The sequence below is a fragment of the Antennarius striatus genome, chromosome 17 (genome assembly GCF_040054535.1).
Source record: "Antennarius striatus isolate MH-2024 chromosome 17, ASM4005453v1, whole genome shotgun sequence".
NCBI lineage: Eukaryota > Metazoa > Chordata > Actinopteri > Lophiiformes > Antennariidae > Antennarius > Antennarius striatus.
This window is the reverse complement of record NC_090792.1, coordinates 4,513,922-4,537,272: the sequence shown is the minus strand read 5'-3', so window position 1 is coordinate 4,537,272 and position 23,351 is coordinate 4,513,922. Positions and strand designations below refer to the sequence as shown.

At 42.3% G+C, this 23,351-nt stretch overlaps 1 protein-coding gene across 1 annotated transcript; it reads right to left on the bottom strand.

Annotated features, from left to right (window-relative positions):
- Positions 1-4,304: 4,304 nt before the first annotated feature.
- On the bottom strand, positions 4,305-21,417 carry wdr43 (WD repeat domain 43). The gene is made up of 18 exons (XM_068339465.1): positions 21,199-21,417; positions 20,307-20,441; positions 19,144-19,265; positions 12,142-12,262; positions 11,870-11,988; positions 11,666-11,768; positions 11,322-11,386; positions 10,788-10,947; positions 10,078-10,164; positions 9,828-9,953; positions 9,524-9,673; positions 9,253-9,339; positions 8,926-8,957; positions 8,680-8,743; positions 7,704-7,817; positions 6,959-7,028; positions 5,261-5,319; positions 4,305-5,150 (listed from the first exon to the last, which is right to left on the bottom strand). Exons 1-18 carry the CDS (start codon positions 21,397-21,399, stop codon positions 5,016-5,018), a joined length of 1,950 nt encoding a protein of 649 aa, XP_068195566.1. The 5' UTR covers positions 21,400-21,417; the 3' UTR covers positions 4,305-5,015.
- Between the last annotated feature and the right edge of the window lie 1,934 nt (positions 21,418-23,351).

Below are 23,351 nucleotides of genomic sequence, written 5' to 3'. Positions count from 1 at the left end.
CTTTGCAGGACATTCAGAGCTTCCCACCTGACTTGGCAGCCTAAATCACAAAGTGCTTTTGCATCACTGAGAGCATCCTCCTTCCTCCAATTCATACATCATAAATTCACTCCATTTTCCAAATTAAACCCTGATATTTTATATGATCACTGGCAGGCAGGTACACTCAGAAGAAATAATGAGGTGCAATTTGGGCACAAACAGGAACATAAAAAGCAAAAAAAAACAAAGCCAACAACAACAAAATGGTAATTTCTAGATACATCTATCAAAATTCACTCATATCAGCCTTCTGCTGGAAAGTCACCCTGAAACACGTAACTTTTGGTTTCTTCTGTCATACACAATGATTGAAATACACATGCTGCCTTCCAGGCATATTGGAAATGTGGACTCTGTGGGCTCCAAATGGAACAAAAATTGTGTGAATGCATGTAGGGCTGGCGGTACGGTGGCGCAGTGGGTAGGGCTGTTGCCGCACAGCAAGGTGGTTCCGGGTTCGAGTCCCGCTCTGTGCACTCTGTGCAGACTTTGCATGTTCTCTCCATGTCCGCGTGGGTTCTCTCCAGGTTCCTCCCACCTCCAGTGGCTCCGTGGTGCACTGGCGTCACGCCCGGAGTTTGCCCCGCCCCATGATCTCAGTCAGCTGGGACAGGCTCCAGCTCCCCGTGACCCGCTACAGCGGATAAAGCTGCAGAGAAAGCTGTTCAGAAGATGAATAAATGAAGGTAGGGCTGGAAACTCACATTTGTGCACCAAGATTCCTCTGATTTGAAGTCATAAAATCGAATCAGATCTAGCACCAGGAGTTAAAATGTGCAGCAAATTGGAGATTAGGGACCCTGACATATTGTAGTCTTTCAAGGTAGGGCTAATGTTTCAATGTTAGCTGGGCAAAAACCCTGCTGGAAGGATAGCTCTTCATCACACCATGGAGAACTGAGTCGCAAACCAACAAAAATTACAGAATTCAGGGGCTAAACTGTACATAAAATTTTATTTCTAAACACCATAATCCTAATTCTGAAACTCCTGAGCCTCTACAATCAGAGGAACATCATCATCAGGATGAATTGGACCAAAATAATAATCGATCTAGGGCCCTTCAGCCAGGATCACTTGAGTCTGTTGATGAGAAAAATAAAGAGGGTCCATCCAGCCGATGACAGTTCAGAGATAAAGAGGCTACACCAATCACCAAGGGAGTGGGATTGGAACAGTCACTGCGGGTCATCCAGGCCCACAGGATTATCATTGTATAATTAAAGGGAAGAGGGAGCAGGGGTCAACATCCACAAGAGAATCAAAAGCAGAGCCACAGTGTAGAAGAGGTCTGAGGCACGGAAAAAAGATGGGTTTGTACGATCAAGTCATTGTCCTCTTTTTATAGACAGTCTATTTTTGTTGTTTTATTTATCCATAAAAGTTAACACAGATTAAGATTTTATCCGGAGAGAGTTGACAATTGACCCTGCCGAGCATACAGAGAAATAAATCTCTTGCTCTTCATGGTTTGCAAAGAAAAGTTTTACTGCACCTCTTGGAAGCAGCTCAAAAAGCCTTTATTGGAACAGTTTTAAGAGTTTTTGCTGTGACCAAATTAAAAGGACATCCACCCCTGTGGAATAGAGTCACAGAGGACGACTCGCTGTCCACTGTGAATAACTCCATCCAAAATACAAACCATGAAGGTCGGGCTTTGCAGGTTGTCATTCAATGGGGAAGTGTTTCCATAGAGGAGGCATCGCCCCCCCCCAAAAAAAAAAAAACTCTGCAGAGGAAATAACAGTAAAGCATCTGTTTAGGACACAGCCGGCCTGTACACACCCACCGGCAGTCAGAACATAGAATATGGATGTTTAAAAAATAAATCAATATAAACAGGTGGCATGATAAATATAATGCAATGTGACATTTTTATTAATCATTACAATTTTTAATTAAAGCTATAGTGGCAATAAAGATTTTATCTTTATTGAAATGTTTCTTATTGTCCGTTTTGCCCTCTGCCATGTAAACAAGAAATGATAGCGACTACTAAAATGGTAATAACGTAACGCTGCAATGTTTCTCCGGAACAATGTGTCATCAAATAGAAGTAGTTATCATGACAAGCCTCCGTAAAAATACAGTCAATTAATGTTAATCAATGTGCAATTTACTCAAGTCCCATTAACATTCACAGGATGAAAACATATGCATACCATCAGAAGAGCAGGGTAATTATTCACCGGCTACACACAACCCTCTGCTGTGCAACGGGAAATGTCTAGGGCAGAGCACATGAAAGTCTTCATAAAATAAAAATGTCTCTCCTCCCATAAGATACCATAACAGTCTGCACCTAAATGTTGACCCAGAAAGTCTTGTTTATATTCTGTCACTGCACTAGAAATGTACCAACGGCAGCACAACAGCTCTACAATCAGATTCCAAGACTCAGTTCTAACATTAGCTCAGGAGGACATGAGAAAATACCACAGACAAAATGTTGTCAGCACAAGAGTCACATTCAGGTGTTTTCATGAATAACATCTCTCTAGTGTGTTCATATTTGTGCCCGTCCTGTTTCCTCTCTTAGAAGAGAATTAGGACCGCCTGAAAAACATTTTTTTGGAATGATTTTGAATGATTAAAAGTTCAGTGACAGCAGCAAGTACACGTTTGCAGCCCTGGACTGTTTTTTATTTTATTTTAAATGAAATAGAACAGGATCCAAAAGTGGGACAACCAGTGCCCCATTCTTGATTGTTCAATGTGCAATATCATTTTTTGCATACATGTGAAATTTATTTAAATATATAGTGGATGAAATATTTGTTTTACATAAACCAAGGAAGAAACTAGTATGACATTTAAAAAAAAACAAAAAACCATTTACTGTGTAAGTTTATGTTGCTGTCAGGCGTTATGATATTGTGCAGATTGTGGCCCCAGTACGTATTTCAATCACGACTGTTTCTAGTGGAATGATTAAACTGTTATTACATTTTCTAAAATGGTAATTTAAACTTTCATGAACTATTTTTGAAACTCATCAGGTGAAGTGAATTATTGCCGTCAGCTTCTGGTGTGTGAAAACATGTTCTGTTTACAAAAATAGATGTCTTAAGTTATTTTCTTCAAACTAACACTCAGTGGTTGCAGCTCCTGTTTTAATGAAGAACTTTAACTTTGTAAAGATTTATCTATAGACTAACACCAGGCGCTGACTCAAAATGTTTTATTACCCATGTGGTGATAAAAATGTGGAAATAAGAGATACATTTTTAGAAATACTGTAACCCTAACCTTTATTTCAAAGCATGAAAAAAAAAGGTATTGATTGACGTAACTTGAAAAACTTGAAGTAAGATTTACACGATGCATTTTAACAGATGTTTTTATTGGTCACTATGTTCTAGCATGATCTAGAGGAATTACTCAACACATCTTTTGTTCCTGGTACCTGAGAAGCCTCTGCTGTGTATTGTCTAAACCCACTGTGTCTGGGTAACACAATGCTGCACAGCATGCAGACACTACAGCAGAGTACACACACTTCAAACTGTACTTCAGAGCATTTGATACCTTTTTGAACCACTTTCCAGCCAACTGCTGGGGTAATTCCATTGGCTAATGATTTTGACTGTCGTCATCTTTGCCCCTGAAGCAGCGTCTAGTTTTTCTTTTGCCATTTATTAACATGTTGATGAAGTGAGTGTACAAAGGAAGTATTGACATCCAGGAAAAGTCACAACAGCCTCTGAGCACAGGTCAACAATCAATGATGGCCATTAAGACGGCAGTGGAGCAATGATTATATAGACAGACCAGAATTCCAAAGGACTGTCAGGGCACTGGCACTGCTTCTGGTGGGGGAAGTTCTGTTGTAATAATGTACATTATCCTAATGCCATAATTCAATAAATGTACCTAAAATTAAAAGTTTAGACTATTTAAGATGTGTTTTAAGTCTGTCTTGAATTTCGGCCTTTGTGATTTGAGTTTCACCCCCCCCCCCCGAAAGACTTCCCCAGTTATCAGGCAGATTAATGGTGATGCAGTTTGTCTTGAAACTCTTATTCAGCGTACAACCCGACCCCCCCCCCCCGCCCCTTTTCCAGACACACTGAGAGCCATTTGGAAAACCCATTTATTCATCTATTAAAACTTTTTATCATCTTCTCTGCTGCACCTGCGACTGTGGGTTCAAGGCAGTTGACATCAGAGCGTGCCCAGGAATTTAACTCAAGAACGGAATAAAAACAAATAAGGCTCCAACAAATCTGGACACACACACAAAAAAAAAAAGCAACGCAAGATTCAGGAGACTCTCAATAAATTTAATCCCAAGGATTTCTGCAGGGAGCTGTAGAGGGAAGAGCTCATACAAACACTTCACTGTACATAGAGATTTACATTGTGTAGGAACATGATGAATTGTCTCGCCTTTGAATCAAGGACCACTCTTTGCAGACATCAAGCCAGGGGCTGAATCCCACCTGCACTTATGCAGTGTTTGCATCTTGGAGCTCAGATGGCCCTCAGCGTTACTTTAAAATAAACCAATCACAGGGTGAAGTCTGATTTACTGACCCGCTTGTACAAGATTCACCAATATCATTTATTACCGACAAAATGTGAAATGCAGACCAGAGTACAGAAAACTGGACATAGTCGGCCTTCAGTCACTTTCAATGCGAACTCATGCGGCTGTAGAGCCGAGACACAGGACTGAGCTGCCGGCACAAAGGGGGGAAGCTGCACTGATGTAATTTTATAGATGGTTCTGCATCGCTTCCCATAATGCCGCATCTGTTCTTGCATCTGCGTGGAGGAAAAGCCGCTGTTGACATCACAGCCCTGATGGCTGTATGAGACTGTGGGGAGACAAAGGGCCAAGCTGCCCCTGGTTTTTGTGAAACCGTATTTTGTTCTGATAATAAAATCAAAAGCATGAAAATAAAATGAAAGTATATATAACTCTTTCAAGTCCATTTTAACATTGGATTGGAGTTTCCCCTCATGCGCTCTCATTCCTCTTCGCTCTCGTTTCCATGCTCCATGTCTTCCTCTCCGTTTGCTTTGGAATCTGTTCTGTCTGGATCATCATCTTCCTCATCTGTTTGTTTGTTCTTTTCTTCCATCGCATCCTCCTCTTCCCAGTTCTGAGGACCAAACACCGCATTCCGTTATTCGCATTCATTTATAAAAATCAAATACACCGATTTATATCGGGAACATCAGTCTGACAGGCCTGTTTCTTAAAAAAACTTACGTCAGAATCATCATTAGGCAGACCCTCATCACCAGACTCCTCTTCTTCATCAGATGATTCTAAGTGCACACAGAGGAAAAGACATCCATCAGCTGACAAGGCTAAATTGGTTCTGATGCCCCACATCAGTGAGAGGAAACAAAAGATAAATCTGTCACGCTTTCACCTGTTTATACATCTAATGGCAGAGATTTGCATTTCAATACCAGTGAGTCCATTTATTCATGACAACAACACTGCTTGGTGCAGGTGAGAGGGACGTCAGCTTGATTTGCTGTGGCGATCTGCCCCATTAGGTCAGCCAAGCATCATCAATTGCCACTGGTGGAACTCAGACACACTAAATGCAACATGAGTGTGTGGCACAACTAGAAATGTAACTTACAATCTGTTCGGGAAAATCTAGTTGTTTTTATTAGGTTACACTGGAGGTGGAACATGATTTAATGCTCTGGGAATACAAATGGCCCCTCAAAGAGTGGATTGCAGTTATGATGCAGGCTAATTGACTTTAAAAGGCCATTTCTCCACCAACAAAGGCAGGTTAACATGAGGGAGTCACAAGCCTTCCCTCCTGATGGAGATGCAGAAGAGGCTGGGAGTCAAATTGGGAACCTTTTATTGTAGTATTGTACCCATCAATTCAATGAGACTTTGCCTTTTTTGGAGCTGGGCCATTTGTTATTTCTGGAAAATATTTTTTTTAATATCGCCATGACAACAGAGATAAGTATGTGTGGCAACCTTGTAACATTTGGAGCACTGCTGGACAACTGGTGAACATTTAAACCGACATGAAGCTAATCCCATGTGTTGACATATTTTCTGCTGCTCTAATTATGACCTACACAGGAGTTCACACATTTAATGACTCCCAACAATTTCTTGTAACTGAAGCAACAGGCAAACGCAATTATTTAAATGCCACACAACCTGCCCCGACATAGAGCCATTCAATAGTCACACCACTCTGAGCAGCCTCCTCTTCATCAGCTCCATTTAGACACTTTCTTCAAATGATCTTTCACATACAGGGCCGCTGATGGCTCCTGCAACTCCAAGTGGAGCTTAATTATTTCCTGGAAGCTTATTTTCTACATGGTTCAATAAAGCATTTATACAGTACGGTAATGAGAAACCAGCGGACACAGCAGAGCCGTGTTGTTCTGCTCAAAAGGGAGGATCTGAATGCTGCCGGTTCGGTTGCCAGGCAACAGAAGTCATGTTTGCGTGAAGTGCATTGTCAAGAGTGGCTACATGATGGGCAAGGCTGCCTTAATAAATGTAACGCGATTCTCTGCGATCTTAACATGTGTCCAGGCTGACTTAAGGTGGACAGACAAGATAATGAATGAGTTGTAACAATGATAAATGATCTGATGCAGAGATCGCTGCACCAACAGGGTGCCCAGTCCCAACCCACCAGGTATGAGGAGCCACAATAGTCAGTCGCCCATCTGATATGGTCAAGTGATGAATAAGGAACTGAAATGAGATCATCTGTTCATGTCTGTCAGCTGATGCTGCTCACCAGACTGAATCGTGACTGAAACTCGGGCTGAATTTGGATGTGATTCTACATCAGATGTGAGCTGCAGAAGCTCTGCTCCCAACGCAAAGAAGGTTAAGAGAGCTCAGGAAGCTGTGAATCGGAAGATTAACAAGACTGAGCACACAGGAGACGACCAGAAGACTCACCCTCTTCATACACCAGCTTAGCTGTGTGGTCAACATCTGCAACTGCGTTGCTGCTGTCGGCTGTCGCCACCTAGTGGTGAAAGGATGCATTAGTGATCCTATACGTACACACATTCCTGCTTTTCTTCTACGGTTCTTATCAGTCCCTTCTAACTTCTTTCATCTTCACATAAAAGCACATCAAATACACAACCCTGATAATTTTTAAAAGATCATCACAAAAAAAAAGAATACCGAGTGCTGAATTTGCACTACTCAAATGGTTGTAAATCTGCCTAGATGGTTGTTAATCAGCCCACTGGTTCTTTTCTGCCCTGTTGTTGCACATCTCATCCGATTACTGGCTTTAGTTTTTGTGACACTTTAATTTGATCGTGTGTCTAAGAGTCTGAGTTCAGAAAAAAAATACTGCTCCTTTGGAAGAAAGGTGAATAAAGAGAAATCCCATCCCTGGCAGCCTCAACAGAAAACTGAAACATTTTCTTTATATTTTCTAAAGCTTATCATGTCTCTCTATGTGCTAGTCGGATGTCGCCATTACACCCTAAGGGTTACAGGGCAACAGGCAGAAACTGGTATCAATTCTCTAAAAAAAAAATTTAAGTTAAACATTTTACTTAAATTTTCAGGTCGATGTTTACATCCTCACTTTTCCCTTTGTGGATTTCTCTGGTTTGTCTTGGTTTACTGCCACTGTTACTTTTTTTTTTTTTAAGGATATCCAGGATTCGGCGGAGACACCAACCTGTGTCATTAGGAGATACAGCTTCCCGTGCAGCTTCGTTAGTTTGTGGAACAACTTCACTCTGCTCTCAATCATGTGATAAAGCACTCCCAGTTGGGTGATCAGGTCTGGCAGCTGTACACAAACACACACACACACACACACACACACGCACGCACGCACGCACACACAGTTGGATTAAATACAAATAATCTAGCAGCAAACACACAAAGGCTTCACCCCCATGAGAAGAAAATGTTTGTACAATGTAAATATTAAGGAATCCTGCACTCCATGTGTTGAGGTCGTCTCCTGTTAACAACACGTTCTGTCTCTATGAACTAGCAAGTCAGGAGACATGACATTTGAAAATAACACTGTCAACCATTGTGATAGGAGAGGTCAGTGGATGACTGAAAATCAGTCTCTGTGCTTTTTGACCATCGGTGTGTTCAGTAAACGTTTGTCCAGCTGAACCGAATCATGCCGGGCATCTCCACCGTTCTCCTAGCACCGCTGCTATTTGAACACCACCTACACCAAATGAATATAAAACCAATTTGGACGGCATCAAAACAAGCTAAATGACTTCTCCCGGATTTAATGGTTATAGGAGGTGTCCCCAGTGGACTTTAGCAACGTTCATCATCAGCTTTATGGGCGTTATTTATTATCTGCTCCAGTATTTTGTACACAGCTCTAGTGGCAGCAGTAATGACTCAAAATGATGTAAAACTGCTCATTTATCGAAATAAATAAAGAAACATTTTCTTGTGGGAGCAATCGTAGAATCCACGTAAAACTCACTGCATAAAATAAAAATTGAGCATTGACAAAGAGAAGTGACGCGTGTAGAGGGATGCTTCCCGTGTTCGTTTGGTGAATCGGACTCAGTCTGAAGAAAATGAGTGCAGAAGACACTGCATCCATAAAGTGGAGTTTGGTGGTGTGGCACCAGCAGCAGGCAGACGGGAATGTCAGTGTCAGGTGAACTCACCGAAGCCAGGTACGATGTGTGGTGCATGAGAACAGCCTTCAGCCACCGCACCATTAAAACCGCGCTGTGGGACGGAACAAAGGGACAAGCTGACAAAAAGGATCCACAGTGGTGTGACTTGAAAAGTCCACATGGATTTAATAACAGAAAGTCAAGCAAAGAGCACAAACGTCAGAGACGCTTGCATCGCTAATGCGAAACATTAAAGCAATCAAAAGCCCAGAGACAGTCTGAGCTTCAACTTACTTGAAGGGGTGCCCCTGGAGCCTCTTTGTGAGCTACAAACAAACAAAAGGTGGATTAAAAACTGCAGCAATCAATAAAGCTTGATGTGATAGAAGACGTGCACAGGTTGACACACAGAAATTCATTGCTGCAATGTTGACGCGATCAATTCTCGTTGTGGCAGCTTCTTAAATTTGTTGAATAAAAGAAGCAATTTCTAGGTGTCACTTTGGAATCAAGGAAGACATTCAGTTTTATTTCTTATTATACTGATTAGATGCTAAACTGAGTATTCGATTAAGGGAATAAATGGCAGTTGCAGCATTAACAGCACAAAATCAGCCTCACCTCTTCCAGCAACGGTAAGACAGCAGGAAGTGGTAACCGAGCGACTGTCTTCTTTATCACTGTCTCTTTGCGAGTCTGTAGGACTTTCTGTGGGAGGGGAAACGTTATGGAGTGGTGAAAAAACTTCAGAGGTTGAGTTTGCTTTTACTCTTAAATTGCAAAAATTTGAACAAGTTTGAGCTCCAGTAAGTCTAAGAGTTCAATCTTTGGAAAATGTTTTTGCACTCAAATCAACTGAAGCATCGATTGTTGGATCAAACGGAACACTTACATTCAGGATGTTGGAGTCACGGCTCTCCAGACCCTGCACCAACAGCACTGCAAAGTTATCTGTCTGTAAAGAGTCTGTCCCTTTAGGCACGCCCTTCCCACTGGAGACTGACGACAGGTCGATTTCTCCTAGTCGCTCTGCAATAGACATCTGCAGAACAAGAGGCCTTCAGCTTAGCTCACACCACACGTACCCAATCCAACACGCTCATGGAGGTGCATGAGGTCTGTGCCAAAAGGTCAACAGAGCGACAAGCAGAGGAGTAGTGTGGTTCAGTTTGGTACACCATCTACCATGAACCCACCTCTTTGACGTCAGAGTCTTTTTTTCTCTTCTCTGACCCCTGGGAGGGTCCCTTGAGGGGGGCTTGGTGGCCAGGGAGCCCTGGCACCAACACTCTGCTCTTGGTGTTGATCACTGGGGTTTTCACCTGAAATGAGATGCAGGTTTTCAAATCCAGTCCCAGCTCAAGTTTTTATTTACCAAGAGTCTGGGGTTTGCATACCACCCCAATAATACAACAGGTGCTTATAAACACAAGCCTTAATAGTTACCCTGGAAACTGTGGTCTCCATGGAGAGGGACAAGCTGGTGTGAACGTCCCGGGTCAAGCAAACATGTCTCTCTGTGGTGCTGACCTCCTAATGGGGGGAGGAATGTGGCAGAAACAGCAAGACACTGATCAGAACAAGTCACCCTGGCTAAACAACCTGGTGAGTGTGAAGAGAAACCAGGGAGCAGCAGATGTATATGCACCATCGCCTGAGAGCCGATCACCAGCAGAGGAAGGTCTACGGATCAAATGGCTAGTTGGGTTCAGGTTTGGTGATAGACCTACAGAATAAAATCTGACTGATGAGCCCTAAAAATATGCTTCTCTTCAGTTCTGACGGAGACGTTTCTGAACTACGATGGCATGAAAAGAGTTTATAGAGCGCTCTAGAAGCAGTTTTACAGCCAGATGGCAGAAACCACCGTGTATCATAACTACACATGATTATGAACTTCAGAACTCAAAACTCCACTTTGGTTCTGAGATGAAAAGGATGACACACAAGCGTTAGAACCGGACTACAACTATTACACAATATATTATAACCCTAACCCTGTTGCTGTACAAGTCAAACACCAGGAGAGCACAGGATAACATGCCGAGGACTGATACATGATCAGTCCTCAGCATTCAACATAGAATATATTCAAAGATGTACTAAACACCATGTCCCAACAAATCTCCACATGGCTCCACCCCTGAAGGACTCACCACTCTCTCTATGACTGGCTGCAGGTGGTTTCCGTAGGCCAGCAGCACGGACCGCGTTCCAGCTCCGAGGGCGGCAGCTAACAACGGGATCGGAGCCGGACAGTCCTTGTTGTCCGACATCTGCACCGTACATGAGGGTGACAGGGGTTTCCTACAGGGTCTGTGGGGATACATGATCAGCATTCAACACACAATATATTCAAAAGAAATTACTATTCACCAACATGACCCAAACATCAAACACTATAAATGGAGAGCTGTTGCACAATGAATAATCCTGAATTGCCTTCATCTGTCGGTAATGAAATGTTCCCTAATGACCGTTAGGAGCAAACACCAAATGTACGAGAATGACCAACACGGAAAATGACTTTCATCTCCACTGGTGTTCTGGATCTAAACATGTATACATTCCATCAGAGCATCGCAACATGAGCCGTCACAGAAAAAGAACTTCCCTCTCACCCCTAACAGTGACACCTACGTGTGTCTCTAACATATTGTCTAACACAGAATCAAGTTTATAAGCCGTACCCATTTAAAAAGTGCTCAAAGAGATGCAGCTGCCCATCATTACAGACGACTGCCAGCCTCACCGCCTGTGGAAAACAGAAGACACATTTACATATTAATGATAGTCGCAGGTGAAGCAAACAAGCAAGACGTGCAGACCTCAAACATAATTACTCCACACGGAGTGCTACGGATCACGGTTGCGTGACTAGCAATTGAAAATGTCTTTCAAAGATTTTTATTTTGGTCAATGAAATATTGACATGAAAAGTATTTCAAGAAATTCTCCACCAGGTGACTCAGAGCATAACTAACAGGCTCAGGAGAAATCAAGCACACGCCACAGAACGTCTCTCGACTCTGACCTCTTCCTTCCTGTTGGACATGATGAGGTTGATGTACCGCGGCTCGTCCGTCAGCGTGAAAGACACAACGGAATTCTTGTCCTTCCCATCCTCTCGTACTTGCCTGCCGTGATATAACTCCACGTCAATCCGTGAAAACAAGCGTGACATGAGCACAGCACCACGTCGCTGTCAAGCGAACCTTGCCGTTATGAGTGCACTCACCAAACGCTGAGCAGCCGATCATGTGACGCACCGGACAGGAAATAAAGACCGTTGCCATCAGGAGGTCGCGTGGTGGCAAAGCGCAGGATCGTCACAGCGGTGGAATGTCCTGTGAACTTCTGCAGTGGAGGAAAACACAGAAAACAGGTCAGGCCTGTGCTGGATTTACAACAACAACCCCATCAACAGCTTCAAGTCTTTAATTTGAAAACTGAATGGTCCGATAAATCAACAGATGTGCTTTCAATCAGTCGCTTAAACGAGACACTCACTCTGTAGATCTCCTTGGAGTCCAAGTCCCACATCTTGATCGTCTGACCAGCTGAAAGCAGCAGTTTGCCATCAGGGCTAACACACAGACTTGTTACTGCTGCACGGTCCACCTTCCACTTACTGAAAGTAAAAACCAAGAGAGACAACAGTTGGTGAATTTCTTTAAGCCAAAGGCTAAAAGATAACTGCTTTTTAATGGCGACATTCGATTTGTCCAAACGCTGCAGCGGAACTCTTTGCTCTTGAATGTCCAATTCAAGAAGCACTTCACTATTTTCCATCACAGCCTTTGATACACAATTATAATGTGGTAACATCTGACTGATACACAGTCAGCATCCAAGTCCTCTTTCCGGGCTGTTAACGGCGTCAGCGGCTTCCAGTAGAGGGGGTTCCACCCCCGTCTGGGCCGATAGCGGCTTCACTGGCCAGAGAACATCAGAGCGGCCAGCAGGCGGGACACACACCAGCCTGCATCCATCACCCCTCACTGATTCTATCACCATTAGTTCTGCGTTGAGTCATTTTGAAACTGAAAGAAATATAGCCAGCATCAAAGTTTCCTGAATTTCTGGTAGTGAGTAAAACGATTTAACTTTAACCTGCATCTGTTTCATATTGAACAGACGCATGCTCGTCGCTGACAGGCCACCTGATACCACAAAGGCCTTGTTCAGACTAGTCGCCTATCTGATTTCTAGCCCATCCAGACTGATATTGCACATCTCATTATTAGTTTGATCAGTCCCATACCACACAATGTCCGAATTTTGCGGGACGGACTGAAACCACATCCGGGAGGTAATTACATATGGACAGATGCGTCTGCAGTCTGAACAGTCTGAACCGTGATGTCTGAACGCAGCCAAAGACCCTCAGTCTGAGGAAGGATGCGCTTATATCCATGTCCAGTGTACCCATTAGGCTTCTACATGTACATACTTACTCAACACACAATACCAGTATAACAGTCTGAGACTGGACCTGTGAAAATGTTGCAGTTAAAAGTACTGCAATATCACCATTACACCTGATACCATTTTTACAGAGACTAGATTTTTTTATTTTTTTTATTTAATATACTGGTTTGATCCCCGGATAGAAATTAGTGACACACTCTAGTTAGTTGCATCATGTGCATGTGTGTGTTTGTGTGTTCAGGCCCTCAACACACAAACACACACAAGAGGCCTGTACTCATGCAGGAGGAGGTAGAGTGGCTGGCAGCTCCTGCTTGGTGCGCCCTCATGAGCAACTTGTAAGGGTGACGGCGCCTTGCTCAAGGGCACCTCGCTCAAGGGCGCCTCGGCAGTGTTTCAAAGGTGAGCTGACACCTCCCACTGTCAGCTCAAACTCCGGGTGTATTTTGGGCGGGAGCGGGAATCGAACCGCCGATCTTAGAACATTGGACGACCCGCTCTACTGCCGGCTCAATTAAGTCAATAGAGCTTGCTAATGCTAACATCTGGCTAACAGCTACATCCATGTCAGGATTTTGTGGTAGTTGTAACACGCCCAGAGTGCTAGAAATATAGGATTTCAGACATTGCACTACCAAAGCACATAATCTGCACAGCATGTGCTAGCTTGGCTAGCAGTGTTAGCCAACGTGTCAGTGCAACAATGGCTTGATGTGGACTAAACACAATGTCCTATTGGGGTTTGTACAATGGCCAAGCATTCGTGGATAGACGGATTGCTTCAGACATGACTCATTTTGAACGTTGTGTTAACGCTGTTGTCTGGGACAACCTCAAAAATGTGTTTGGTGGTAGTCATAACAGGAAGTACTCAAATATATGTATTTATACTTAGTGTGACAAAGAGGTACCAGTTCCCCCTAATGGAGACATTACTTAGTTCATGATTGGACCCTGTGATTACCGCATCGATCACTGGATGTGTTCATGATGGAATACAGTGATACTATATGCGTAACGATTGGACGTTCAATCATGAGGCTTCCTCTTGTTTACTTCAGCGCTTACAAGGAGCTAAATCTTTAGAGAGAAATGAAAACAGATGGATCACCAGGAGAGAACTTCATAGTTATTCATGGCGCAAATAACCAAGACATCTTTTGTTTGGTTAATCAGAACAGATGTCTGCGTGAAACAATAAGCGGACCTCATCAATAACTTCCAACCTCTCTTTTCTGCAGGACTGACTTCAAACGCCTCCCACATCCAGTCTGTTCTCCGTCTGAAAGGATGTTCCTGTAGCATCCCTGACAGAACTGTAACTCCTACAGCACAAATGGGCTAAATGCTTTTACAACTTTGTTATACTTTGAACATCTTCTCGCACCCTCCCACACAAACACACAGTGCGATGTCACAGAACTTCACTTTTTCGATAAAAAAGTGGGTTGAGTTTGGATATAAAAAAAACAAACAGGAGGGTTCGTACTCCAGGACAGTCACCTAGTTTGCAAAAGAGTAAAGGCCATCAATTAGTTTACCTGTCTATTAGTAACTGCAGGGATCAGAGGAACCCCAACAAAAGACACTGTTGAGTTTTGGTCACCCGTTTGGTTGAGAGCAGCATTTTCAGGGACTGAATTGACAACCTTTTAAGTCACTGGCTGCCACTGGTGGAACTTATCAGTGGCTATCAAGCTTCTAAGCATGGAATTAAGCATACAGAGGATAGAGAATCAGAAGAAGACAGAAGTTGCAGTACCATGCAACTAAGTTTGCTCTGAACGAAGCATCTTGCAATCGCTCAGAGCAGAAACAAAATGTCTTAAGTGTTAGAGAAAGTCAACTGAAGGAGATAAATTGGTAGAGCGCTGGCAGCCGATGAGCTAAAAATGAGCTCCAGGGTGGAAAAATTTTCAAATTGCCATGGCATCATTATGTAAAAAGGGCAAAATTTAAATCCAGTGAAACTGTTGATACAGCCCCACATGCCAACACAGCTCCTGCCAGCCTTGTTCACAAACACAGACGAACCAAGGCCAGAACAACCAAGTCACCAGCAGACTGTGTGATTGTGTCTGTTGAGTTCATTAAAGCTCCACCAAAGTAGATTTCCTAAAACCTTACCTTGATGTTACTTTGTAATGCTGATTTCGACCTGCTAGACAAAGAAATGCTTTGGCATGCAAGCTATAACATTTCAGTCGCATCTGCAGATCCATGTCTCCTAGGATTTGCTCATGTGAAAGCATATAGTTTTAAAAATGTAAGAAAAAAACATCTAACGGAAGCAGGGTCGCGTCAACAGGACATAAATGATTTTAAATCAATCGGTTCACCTTCTATTGAAACAGCAGAGAAACACAAAGACAAATGTGATGCGAAAAAAGTGGATTCTTTCCATCTCCTCAGATATGTAACCTTAGGAGCCGGTGAGAGGATAAAACGGTTTACATTTACACTGAGAAAGAGTTCCGTCAATGCTGATATAAGTTGAAGCAACATCGGTGTCAGTTCAATGACAAGAAGATTAATACAAAATTACTATTCTTCCTGGTTATTTAACATGCTATACATCTACCATGGTCATCATTTCATTTAATGCAATGCCTGAAAGGAAGTTAAGAAAAATGTGCTGCTATGATAATCATATCAAAGGAAAACACATAAAATGATGATGTTCAAAGGGATGGTATGATTCACTTATTACTGAAGGAAAACTGTAATGATCCTTTTCCCATTCATTTCAGTTCAGTCAGGAGATGTAAAAAAAATTAAATCATTAATTTTCAAAAGACCCACATCTGCATTTAAATAAAACCTGTATATAAATCAAGTTAAAACACACCAGACTACTTACTATATTAACACAAGACTACTTTTGAAACTATGTCAACTGGGGATTTTCAAATATTTGGATGGTTGTTAATAAAACTGTGGTGAGACCAGCGATGTAATTTGGTCTAGAGACAGTGTCACTGAGGAAAAGACAGGAGACAGAGCTGGAGGTAGCAGAGATGAAGATGCTGAGGTTCTGACCAGGAAGGATAGGATCAGGAATGAGTATATCAGAGGGACAGCACATGTTTTTGGAGTTTTTGGAGACAAAGTCAGAGAGGCCAGACTGAGATGGTTTGGACATCACCATGTGTGTGTGTGTGTGTGTGTGTGTGCGTGCGTGTGTTGGGGAAGAGGGAGTTTATTTCTTGTGTAACCTGCTTTTGTATTGTTTTCATGTAAAGCACTTTGGGCTACTCACTTTGTATGAAAGCGCTTTATAAACAAGTTTGATTGATGCCCAGAGGAGAGATAGTGAATATATTGGTAGAAGGATGCTGGGTTTTGAACTGCCAGGCAGGAGGCCTAGAGGAAGACCAAAGAGGTTTATGGATGTAGTGAAAGAGGAGATGAAGGTAGTTGGTGTGAGAGAAAAGGATGCAGAAGACAGGGTAAGATGGAGACAACTGATTCTCTGTGGCGACCCCTGAAGGGCAAAGCCGAAAGGAGAAGAAGATTGTTGGTAATAATTTAAATATTAATATAGATATCCCTCAATTTACGAAAACATTCGACTTACTAGTAATTGGAGATACGGATAAATGCGCCACAATATCCCACTATTGTCCTGCAGTTCCACTTTCCACCACAACCCCTACTGAGCAGCACCACTGCGTTCATGCATTTCCAACACTCGTCTCACCCCTTGTTGTTTGTTGTTGTCTGAGCATCTCAGTGTCAGGCTTCACGCCTTAGATACTTTACTGTTTATCTTGGATGATATAGCAAAGCAGAACGATGATAGTGGTAGTGGTGACCAGCTCTCTGATGACAACTGCGACTCTCACCAACAACCCCCCGCCCTTTTTCCTTCGCTCTAGAGGTAAGCTAAATGCCACAGTAATGTACATTGGATCGCCAACAGCTGACCCTGGCTGTAGTTGGATGGGCTGAAAAAACTGGACAGTCCGTTGACGTGTTCTCTTCTTCTCCTCAAGTATTACTTTAGGATGAAAAGTTTACCGTAACCTGATCTGAATTCAAAGCAAGTCACAGGAATTACCAGTGACATTTGATAATAATAATTATAATAAGAATTAATCCTTTATTGATCCTTGTAGGGATATAATCTTTTTCCATTTTAATATCACATGCGTATATGATATACTCTATTGGCCCGAATATAAGACGACCCTGATTAAAAGACGACCCCCTCTTTTTCAAGACTCAAGTTTGAAAAAAGACTTTCAACACCAAATTTAATCAATATGCAGAAAATAATTGCACTACATCTGAAACAAAAGATTATAATAATATATTCAAGAGAAAAGCATGTTATTTTGCCTCATTCAAATCATGCAAAAACTATGACATGCCGGTTAACCTGGCCGATCTTCGACCCACTTTTCTCCAGATTGTCGCTACGTTTCTCCATTTTCTGTTATATCTTCTCTTTTCTTTCTTACTGCTATTTTTTTTTCTTCGCGCTACCGCTATTCTTATTTTCTTCTTCTTCGAGACGGGGGTTCGCTTTGCCTGGGGAGTTAAGTTCAGCATTCGCTTTAAAGATATCTGGTGCCATCTAGCGTTGTGAATGGGTATAATGTCTAGACCCCGAATGTAAGACGACCCCCACTTTTTCAGTATTATTTCAATGCAAAAAACACCGTCTTATATTCGGGCCAATACGCTATTTTACAGGCCAGAAGACACGCAGGCGCGTGCGCACACACACACACAGGCCTGTAGCATGCAGATGATGCGAGGTCGAGGGACGGGCAGCTCTCACATGGGACGCACAGAATGAGCAACTTGTACTGAAAGCTCACACTCCAAACTTTCTGGTCGACAGGGGTCTTGAACAAACTCCGGTCTCAAGCCCAACACCTGGTGAACTGAGCTGCTGCTGAACCATAAGACATATATTTGAACTATTTATAAATATATTAATACGATCATATGTTTTTATTCTTCTTCATTAGACAGTAACATTTTGTACTTCTACTTTGTCTATTGATTTTACAAGTCTAATACCTGTGGTGGACCGACGTAAATTTTAAATGAAATGACGTAAACTTGATTATTTTTCCATGTATTTGTTTTAAAACCGGCCAGAACAACCTGTATCTGTATTTTATTTTATCTGTATTTTTTCTGGTAAGTCTTAGTGAATAGTACTACTATTTTGAGTAGTAATGGCATTTAAAAGACCTCAAATGCCGAGTAGAGATTCAAAATTTATAAATGACGTCTGACAAACACTTGACCTCAGAGCCAACTGTGTTTGTATGTTGACAACTACCTGTATACACATCCTGTTCAAATATAAGTCTTTCCCTGCAGCTGATAGTTCTACAGTGTTTCTGCCAGAGGGTGGCAGTAATACACCTAATGGCTATTTGAAACCACTGATGGTTTCAAATAGCTGCACTTTGACCTCAAAGAAGACAGGAACATACTTGCCATAAAAATGTCTGATGTGGACTTCCTTTGAATAATGAGAATGGGATGCAGTTCAATCTGACAGGCAAACTGTGTTATCACAGGTGGAACACAACTAAACAACATCATCTGAGAACAGAGCATCAGAAGTTTACTGCCCTGCATCTCACGACAACGGAGAGATGCTGAAGGATGAAGAATTGTCCTCTCAGAGAGCCTGCTGTGTGATTTCATGATGGAGAACGAATCTAAGTTCCTTTAGGTCCACCACATGTGTATAAAATTTGTCATTTTTCTTTGCAAAACACAGAAGCTGCAGTTGAAATACTGCCACGACCGTTAAATTGATACTTGGGATTTTTCAATGTTTTCTGACAGCATGGACCAGACGCTACTTGATCCCCAGAGAAAGAATTACAGAAAAACTGGGTGAATGACCTCCCTCTACCGGTCCACATCCGGGTCAGTGCGGCCATATGACCCTAAATAACCCCATATCTACAGCATGGTTTCCATTTTGATGCACATTCCAACAGTCTCTGCACTACAGACTGCACCTCTAGCCATGAGAACCACGAGACACACATTCACTTGTTTCTTTCTTTTTTTTTTTTTTACTTTGTACCTCCATGAAATACTCACCTTCGTTTCTTGCCAGTCTGCAGGTCCCACTCGACAATGTTTGTATCATCAGAACCGCTGTACAATAAACTTTCTTTAGGATGCCATTCAATACAATTCACTCCTCCAACATGGCCTCCATCCTGTAAGAGAATTGGCGATTAACTATGATAAACAGACACTCAATACAGTAATACCTCGCGTATTTACGCTTCAAAATGCCTAGGTTCACTACATCCTGGATTTTTAGTAGGTAGACACGCGATACCGTACGCACATGCTATTGTCTGACAGCATCCGGAAGTGCGCTGTGTTCCGAGACTCACGGAATACAGCACACTTCCGTGTACCAAAGAAAAGCTCAAAAGCGCTTTAAACAACGTGCAAGAGTGTGGGAAAAGGTAATACAGATAGAAGGTGGTTTAATATCAGTATGGGGAGGGTTCCTAAACGTTTAAATTACCATATACAATAGTCTGTCGCTACATTGCGGAATTTTGTTTTTTGCAGGTAGTCCTGGAACGCATTAACCGCGAGTAATGAGGGATTACTGTACTCGTCATAAATGCAATGCTTTAACCCACATTTTCCTATTGTGACCAAGTTACAGGTTCTCCACATACCAAAGTACGACATCAGAAACTGCATGAAATATGAAACATCAAATTAAATTCTTCACATTTTGTTCTACATTCACAACATCATACTGAAGTGACTCAACCCTTATTTGGTTTAAGAGCTTTGTGAACAAATTAGATTCCATCTCAATAAGATTGAAGTTACTTTCAAGCATGATATTTGATAGGATCTTTAGGTAAATATTGGTATCATGACATCAGCGTGAACACTCAGGGCACAATTTAAGCAATGTTTTGCATGTGTGCTTGTGCAGCACTCAGGAATGACCAAGTGACGAAACAACAACTAAGATCATCAGCTATCCACAAAGCAGATTGTGAACATGACAGAGAACATCGGATTCACAAGGCAGTGGTTTCAGGATACATAGAAGTTCACATTTGGAAAAGATGCAGAAGCACTGAATATAAATGCAAACTATAGAGAAAATCTTGTCTGAGCTGAGAGAAAAAACTGGACCAAAACAGTGTAGTGTGAGCTGTGGCAGAATATAGTTATTCTAAAAAACAAGCTAAACACGCCAGCATGTGTTTAATGAGACTCACCAGGGTACAGTGCAGCGCCCCTTTTACTGTACTGTAAATGAGCACACTGCCTGCTGCTGTGCCCATCGCCAACAGGTCTGCCTTCTCCTCCACCTGACTGGCCTCAGATTTCCTTTTCTTCCTCTGAGGCCCCTCCTAAAACAGGAGACATTAAACAATTAGAAGTAGCAACGGTGGGCAGATTAATAGTTCATGAGGGCTGTCATCCAGCTATTAAAATATCACATCAAAAATAATTTAAATGTTTTTTTTAAAATCAATTGTGGTAATGTATTAAACTTTCTGTTCAGTAGTTGACAACCCAAAGATAATAACGTCATGACCAGGCTACAAAATACGCGGGCCAGGCAGTATCTATTATTTCAGTTCACTGTAAACACATGGGTCATAATCTACATAATCTGAGATGTTTAACCACCAAGTAAAACTTTTTGGTAGCATGGTGACGCTTCGGTAAGCTAATGCTAAAGTATATGACGACTTTATTACGGAATTATACGTGTCGACGTGGCATACTAATTATAGAATAATTGCAATAGTGATGTTTTTTTTTTTTTTCTTACAGCGATTTTAAACCGAAATACCAAACTGAGACAGCGCCCATGCTTTCTGGACTACCATGTGGGACTAACATGTGCGTCCTCAGAAGTGGGTAGCTAGCCGAAGCTAAGTGCTACCACTTTTTTTAAAACAAGTACTCCCGATACAAGGAAGCGTCCGTGCTGACAGCTAACCGATTGTCCCGTGGGTTCAGATATACTTCCTTCTCAACCGAAAACACTTTTGTTGTTTGAATTTATATTCTTTAGTCAGAAACAATCACAAACCTATTGCTAAGGCCTCGCTAGCTACTGAAGCTACTAGCATGGAACTCCAAGCAGCCGTAACGTACCTTGACTGTCCGGCATGGTCCCCATGCTATGCAGGTACAAGTGGCGCTCAGATGGGCTGAAGGCACGTATTCCTGGTGAAGTGTTTTACTGTCTGTGTTCCAGATGCGGAGTCTGCCATCCTGGGCACACACCGCTAAGTACTGTCGTGATTTTGGGGAAAACACGCACGGTAGAGTAGAGCTACCACCGTCGGCCGCCATTTCTGAACCACTATTGGAATCTGCCTGCAGGTTTTGCACAAACCACGTGTGACCATGTGTGCGCATGCGCGTTTGCAAGACAGTCGCACCAACTCCTAGCGTGTCATTCTCAGAAAAGACACGCCCCACCAGAGGGGGAAAAAATCGCGCCACATGTGCAAGCTGGTTAAAATGATAAACTGTACATTTACTGTACCTAGGTATGCATGTTTTTTTAACTGACTGTAAATAAAATATAATAAAACAATAATAACAGCTGTAATAATAATAACAATAATAATAACAATAATAACAACAATAATAATAATAATCTTGTCCTTTCGGCTTTTTCCTTTAGGGGTCGCCACAGCACATCAGTTGCTTCCATCTAACCCTGGTTTCTGCATCCTCTTCTCTCACACCAACTACCTTCATGTCCTCCTTCACTACATCCATAAACCTCCTTTTTGGTCTTCCTCTAAGCCTCCTGCCTGGCCGTTCAAAACTCAGCATCCTTCTACCAATATATTCACTATGTCTCCTCTGGACATGTCCAAACAGTCTGGCCTCTCTGACCTTCTCTCCTAAACCTCTAACATGCGTTGTCCCTCCTGGTCCTATCCATTCTGGTCACTCCCATAGAGAACGGAGGTGCTACCCCCACCTCCGTATCCTGTCTTTTTTCTCAGAGACACTGTCTCTAGACCAAACAACATTGCTGGTCTCACCACAGTTTCTTTTCCACACACTTTTCCTTTCATTTTAGCTGAAACTCTTCTATCATACAGCACACCTGTACCTCCTAATTCCACCACCAAGTCTCCTTATCTACTTTCCTTCCAGATGACACACCGATGACACACCTGTTTCCTTGATAACATTAGCTGTAGTTGTCAAGTCGTCTGGAAGCACCTCCTGACCACCCAGAGCCTGTCTTAACCCCTTCCTAAAAGTCATGCAACACTCTTCCTTTTTCAGCTTCCACCTTTTCGTCCCCTGCTCTGCTTTTGTCCTCTTCATCTTCCTCACCACCAGAATCATCCTACACACCACCATCCTATGCTGTTTAGCTACACTCTTGCCTACCACTACTTTGCAGTCACTGATCTCCTTCAGGTTACACCGTCTACATAAGATGTAGTCTACCTGTGTGCTCCTACATAGGTCACCCTATGTTTCTGCCTCTTCTGGAAGAAAGTACTCACTACAGCTATTTCCATCCTTTTTGCAAAGTCAACCACCATATGTCCTTCTGTGTTCCTCTCCTGTATACCAAACCTCCCCATCACCTCCTCATCACCTCTGTTTCCTGCACCAACATGTCCATTGAAGTCTGCACCAATGACAACTCTCTCACTTCTAGGTAGGAGTGACCAAGATGGATAGGATCAGGCCTAGAGGAAGGCCAAAGAGGAGGTTTATGGATGTAGTGAAAGAGGACATAAAGGTAGTTGGTGTGAGAGAAGAGGATGCAGAAGACAGGGTTAGATGGAGGTAACTGATTCGCTGTGGCGACCCCTGGAGGGAAAAGTCGAAAGGAAAGGAAGAAGTATAAATCTGAAGACATTAAAATTTAAAACAATAAAATATATGTGACACAGAGCCTAATGTCATGTAGAAGTGTTATATTGTGTGGGATGAGTGCTGCAAATCTTTCTTTGTTTTGATGTGGTGGGCTTTAATTTTATTATTTCACCTTTGCAGATTTACTTTCTCTAGTCCACTAGAGACTAGAGAAAGTAATGACTGTTCTGTAATTCTATGTATTAGATTGAGAATCAAGCCCAAATGTTTTGATAGGCAGTCAGCTTTACAGTAAACTCCAAGATGACAAAAACAGATAAACAAACAGAAAGATAGAGTCAGTGACGAATATTCTCTACTTTTGTGAAAAGCGACAACATACATTATACGTTATATGAACAATAAAAAGTTAACTAGAAATCAGAGAAGCTTAATTAATTAATTAATTC